We start from the raw sequence: 5,944 nt of genomic DNA, 5'->3' as shown, positions 1-5,944 counted from the left end.
ATTAAGAATAACATTTATTTATCTTCGGATATCTAGTAATTAGAACCAAAATAAAGATATTATAAAGTATTTCGACAAGATAATTTGATACAGCATAAAATTGCGTACGCGAAGATGAAGATTGAGGAACAGAGAAGGACATAGGAATCATATTTATGTCGACGTCGCATAGGATAGAGGAGATATTACCTAGGGTCGGATCGTAAACTGGTAACATCCGCCAATCAAATCCGTCTATGTGTGTGACCTGGCCTAGAATCGAAAGCTCTTCTATATCGAGGAGACGGTAATTTATCTTTGCATGATGAAAAGAGCGCACTATATCGCGTTAATATGACGTGGGACGTTTTGATCGCACTGTCGATTAAGTGCATTGATAAAAAAAGAATTCTATTAAAAAAAAAATTACATTACCTTACTGATGAGTCCAGTAGTGGAAGCCGGGACGAAACGCCAACTTGTTATATTCTTCGCAATCTTATTTTTCACGGAATTTGATTTATTATTAATTTAATTTACATTAAATTAATAATAAAAATCGTTAAATTTTAATATATGTCTTTCAACATAGTATTAAGATCTATAAGATGCTATGGCATCAAATTTGTTAAATTGCTTGTTAATTTAACTTAGTGATATTACTGCGGTAGTGAATATGTATGCGTCAATGCTGAAAATCTATCAGCGTCGCGGGGGGGACTACATACGCAGTATATAAAATTTCACACAATTATTATAAGCACGTTGATCTAGCTTCGACCGTTATAGGCTTCTTCTTCTAGTTTATTATTGTTTAAAAAAAAAAAGCTATATGGAGCACCTATTCTCTTAAGTGCAGCTTGGGTACAATTAGAGAAAGACTTTACAAGGCTGGGATGCACCGCTAGAAATTGGACAAAAAATTAAGGATTAAATATTCCTTTATAATTTTTCTTTGTAATATCCTTTAGAAACTTTTAAACATTTTTTTAAGAAAAGAAACTGTTGAGAAATTTGTTGCTAGAATTAAAATGCTTTCTATATAATTGTGAAAAGATTAATTTTCATTAACATAAAAAATGTATAATTAACGGAATGTTGAAAGGATCAAATATTCATCTAGGAAATATCCGTCTGATTGTTTCATCCGAGTTATAATAGATAAGTAAAAAATATTCACTCTTTTTTATTCCTCATACTCGAAATATCTCGAGATTTGTTTGAGATTAACCCTACATTATTCATATAGTCTTCTTTAACGTAATTATTCGCGTGGGGTGTTTGTGACACTCCAACATTATATCTTAATTTTTATTGTTCTCTTTTTGGAATAATTTACAGTTAAATAAAAATTTAAATAAATAACAGGATAACGAGCCGGAAATATGAAACAAAGAAAATATATTCAACAAATTATAAACATGATATTGTAAATAACAGACATTTCGACACTGATCGGATCATTTTCAATGTTAACAAAAATTTAAAATTTCAATATTAGAAACGGATCATTATATAAAAAAACATGTATAATGTAATGTCATATATGTGTGATTTGCTAAAAACTTGCAACAAAGTTGTCATTTTTAAAATAGTAATAGTCTTTAGCTAATGTTCTTGTAAAGGTTGTCCTGTTAAATCGTAGAGTCCAAAAAGTTAAATTATCTTATTGAAAGCATTACAGTAGTGTGAATGTCGACAAAAAAATCTATAAATTTAAAATAATAAAATAACAAAATAAATAAAAATTGATAATATTCTATGAATCTTTTAGAGATAAAGATAAATGCAAAAAATTTTTTATTTGAGCTAACCATAGAAATGTGTATAAGTGGTTTTATTAAATTCCTTTATAAAAATTTAATACTGGAAGGTTAAATTTAATACTGAAAAGCAAATTTGATACTGGAAATAATTTCTTTCCGAATTTTTTTAAAGTAAATCTCATTCTGAAGTGAAATCTCGATCTTAAACATTTTTACTTTTCCAAGATTGGTTCAATTTTCATTCTCTAAAGTGATATTTTATTCCAAAGAATTTAGAAAGTATAGTTACCTTCTAAATTCTTTGGAGTAAAATATCACTTTAAAGAATAAAAATCGAGCCAGTCTTGGAAAAGGGAAAATATTTTTTATTAAAAGTACTGTTGTTTGGGTTTGCTTTTATTATTTAAAATAAGTAATCAGTCACTATCTTTCAGTATTAAATTAGCCAGTACGTATTGTATTTTTGTAAAGACTTAAGTGTCCTGTTAGACACTCCACGCAGGGTGATGAAGGGTTAATAAATATCGAATTAAAAAAATCCTGATGTTAGAAGCTTCTATTATCGAACACGTTTTACGTGAAAACAGCGCAAGGGCGGTGCGCGAGAACGAGAGAACAAGAAAGAGAAGGATAACAGCTTGCGACCTGCTCTCGAATCAGCTTCCAGGACGCGCGGCAGAGCTTGCAGCTTCCACCTCTGTCACTCTCTCGGCTTCTGGACCCCGTGCCTCATCTCTCATCCCGACCCACGTTCGGCTACCCGTGTCGCCACTCGGCCTCCCGACTCCGACGTTCAGTCGCACCCTCGCATCGCGGACGGCGCGTACTCTGTACGTTTTCGCACATTGACACGCGTCGGAAACGGGATTACCGCGAGCAAAGATACGCTCGCACCACCGATAGCAGTTAGCGAGAAGGAAGGCTCTGTAAAAGTGATAAGGAATACGAATACATTTGAGAGATACCAAGGATGAGGCTCCTCGCGGTCGCCCTGGGCTTCCTTCTTCAGGCGTGGATCGTGTCCTGTGGGGTACGTGGCAAAACGGTGCATAGGCGAATCTGGGGAGCTCGAAGAAAAATTATACTCCTTCGAAAACAAAATTAAAAATATATGAGAAAGTTCAATATTTAAAAAATAACTTTTATCTAGAGAGAGAGAGAATTAAAGGGGTTTAATTTCGTCGGAGCTTTTTTCAACGAAACTTGGCAAGAACTTGATAGAAACTTGGCAATCGGGAGTGGTTTTTCTCGATTTCGAGCAATCAGGGATTAATTTATTATACGTTCAATAATTTGTGCGACGCTTTCTTTTGGCTTGATATTTTAAATTGCGATTTGCATTGTTTTTTTTATTTATTTAATATCAAAATAACGGAGAAAATAAAAATTCTCCTTGTAAGGAAATGTTTTAAATCAAGAAGGTATAGTATTTTTTCTCTTTTTGTTTTGTGGTATAATGTTATCAATTTACAGAAAAAAAATATAAAATTGATATTAAAATAATCCGAAAACTAACTAGATATTGGAAAAATTAATAGAAAGAGAGAGAGAGAGAGAGATAATTATACACAGATATTTCCTTTTCTAATGCCAGTTTCTACTAATGTAGATTAACTTTAATCTCTGTTTAACTTACTGCTCATTTTTCTAGTTCTAAATAAAAATTAGAAGAAAGTAAATTAAACCGAGATGAAAGTTAATTCTACATTGACAGAAATAAACATAACATGCTGTGTATAAAAAATATATCATAGTCCACCAATGCAACTGCCGCTAGAGCGTTCCCTCTCTCTCGTTTCTCATTACCTATCTCTCAACTACTATCTATTATTCTCAATAACACCGATCTATTTTACAGACAAGACCCAGCTTCGTTTCCGATCAGATGATCGCGACCGCAGCTAGTGTCGTGAACGCCTGCCAAACGCAAACGGGAGTTGCCACAGGTATGTTATTCAACGAGAGAGTTCGTTCACCCCAACGTGAATGAAATTATCGATCGCATTTTTAATTATTGCGACGGCGCATAAAGTTATACAGCTGATGCTCGCGAAACTATGACTATCTTGTTTCGAATTAAATCGATAAAACTATTTCACAGAGATTCGGAAGGGTACAAGTGGTTTTTCTCAATACTATCGATTCTGAACGGTCGGGAATGAATTATGGCGCGCTCAATAACGCATTATTGATTTTCTTTGTGCTTGATATTTTCAATTTGTTTAATTTTTATCTAGCTTTAAAAAATGCAGGGAAGAAAGTTAAAATTAAAACAACCTTTAAAATGTCTCACATGTTAAAAAGATGAATGGTGGATTTATTTAATTTGCTAAAATACTGCGTTCAATATATTCATTTCCAATTTTAAGAAACTAATTAATGACGTAAAAATTATTTGTAAAATATATTAATGGATATATTGAATGTACATTAATATATACAAAATACGTCTTTTTTTTTTTAGCCGACATAGAAGCGGTAAGAAATGGTCAATGGCCGGAAACACGTCAACTGAAGGTGAGTATGCGAGGCGCGCGAATTGCTATTTACGTCTAGCAAAAAAGTTATTCTTTAAAGAAAGAACGAAAAGAATTTGCTAAAATATCTAAAAATTTAGCTAGATATAAATCCAAAAATAATTTTGTTACTTCAAAGTAATTATGTAGGAAATTCAAGCGTGAGCAATGCCGCAAAAAATTGTAACATTCTAACAATCAGTTTGAGCTAACTCTAAATACATAATTATTTTGATAATTCAATAAAATGATTTTCGGATCTCTGTTTCTGTAGTTAAATTTTTAGATACTTCAGTAAAACCGTTCTTTCTATGCAACAACGCGTGATCGACGAAATACGAAGATATGTAAGACTCGCAGGAATTAAAGACTGTCCGATCTAATTTCTCGCAGTGCTACATGTATTGCCTCTGGGAACAATTCGGTTTGGTTGACGACAAGAGAGAGCTAAGTCTAAACGGGATGCTGACGTTTTTCCAGAGAATACCCGCTTATAGAGCCGAAGTCGAGAAAGCGATCAGCGAGTGCAAGGGGATTGGTAACTATTTGGGTATTTACTGTCTTTTTTCTTTTTCGTTCGTCCCGCCGATCGATTGCGTGTGCTCGAAACTTATGAAATAGCGCTGAAAGTAATCCTGTTAAAAATATTACTGAAATTAAGATTCATATTACTTAATAGCGATTTGCTTTAAAATTCAATGAAGCTGGTAAGAGTTTCTTACAGAAATCCAATTTAATACTGGAAATTACATTAAGAGAAATGTTTGATATATAAATAACTACATATTTTATGTGACTTACAAAAATATTCTAAAAAATCAAATTTATTAGAGCAATTTTTTAATAAAAAGTAAGAAAATTTTTGTGAGTCATATACCAACAAAATAAATGGTTACTATAGCAAACTTTTTTTTCATTGTATTTAATTTAAGTATTAAAAAGACTGTTGTTTTCAATGCTGAACAATTTTAATACTTAAAATTATTATAACCATTAATTCATCACACTTTTAGTATTAAATTTCTGTAAGAGATGAAATTAATGGTCAAATAAGAAGAGATATAATGTTTTTAATGGCACATCTCAATCGAAATTATGTTGACAATAATAAAACAGAAATTGCGAATCAAAATATTCTCCTTTAAATATATATCTTTGTATCTCTTAATTACGAAATTATTAAAAGTCTCCTCAGTATCGAACACTTTGAACTTTAATCCTTCTACATTTATGTTTTTTAAATTCTCCGATACTTTAGTTGTTTCATTTTATTTTCGATTACACACGATCCTTCGTGTCACGTTACGTAAAGCAATTAATAACTATTATTACTTCTCTGTTTGCAGCGAAGGGCGATAATTGTGAATATGCGTACGCGTTCAATAAATGCTACGCGGAGCTATCTCCTAGGGTAAGTGATTTCTAATTGTTTAATCGCAATGTATTATCCTCATCTCACGAGTGATCTCGCAATGTCCATTTCAGACTTACTATCTGTTCTAATGAGCGAGGCGAAGGCGACGCGTAAGAAGACCAAGAACAAAATGCTCAAGATACAATTCCGTGTCGAGATGTTTTTACGTTTAAATCATTTCCCACTTTATCATGTAACCGCTGTACATGTTGTATTGCGTAAACCGTATACGAATATGTGTCGATGAAATAAAGAATTTAGCGATCTAA

General features: G+C 32.4%; 1 protein-coding gene across 1 annotated transcript; it reads left to right on the top strand.

Annotated features, from left to right (window-relative positions):
• Positions 1-2,463: 2,463 nt before the first annotated feature.
• Positions 2,464-5,944, top strand: Obp10 (odorant binding protein 10). Its single transcript, XM_018549331.1, has 6 exons — positions 2,464-2,775; positions 3,604-3,691; positions 4,210-4,262; positions 4,655-4,811; positions 5,608-5,672; positions 5,747-5,944. The coding sequence occupies exons 1-6, from the start codon at positions 2,716-2,718 to the stop codon at positions 5,762-5,764; spliced, it is 441 nt and encodes a 146-aa protein (XP_018404833.1). The 5' UTR covers positions 2,464-2,715; the 3' UTR covers positions 5,765-5,944.

The sequence above is a fragment of the Cyphomyrmex costatus genome, unplaced genomic scaffold, assembly GCF_001594065.2.
Source record: "Cyphomyrmex costatus isolate MS0001 unplaced genomic scaffold, Ccosl1.0 scaffold80, whole genome shotgun sequence".
Classification (NCBI taxonomy): Eukaryota; Metazoa; Arthropoda; class Insecta; order Hymenoptera; family Formicidae; genus Cyphomyrmex; species Cyphomyrmex costatus.
Note: the sequence above shows the minus strand (reverse complement) of the source record. Positions and strands in the feature narration are given on the sequence as shown.

Excerpts from the sequence above, each read along its gene's own strand:
- Obp10 (XM_018549331.1), top strand. The coding sequence starts at position 2,716 with ATGAGGCTCCTCGCGGTCGCCCTGGGCTTCCTTCTTCAGGCGTGGATC. Across the intron at positions 3,692-4,209 it reads GCAAACGGGAGTTGCCACAG|CCGACATAGAAGCGGTAAGA; the intron begins GTATGTTATTCA and ends TTTTTTTTTTAG. Across the intron at positions 4,812-5,607 it reads GGGGATTGGTAACTATTTGG|CGAAGGGCGATAATTGTGAA; the intron begins GTATTTACTGTC and ends CTCTGTTTGCAG.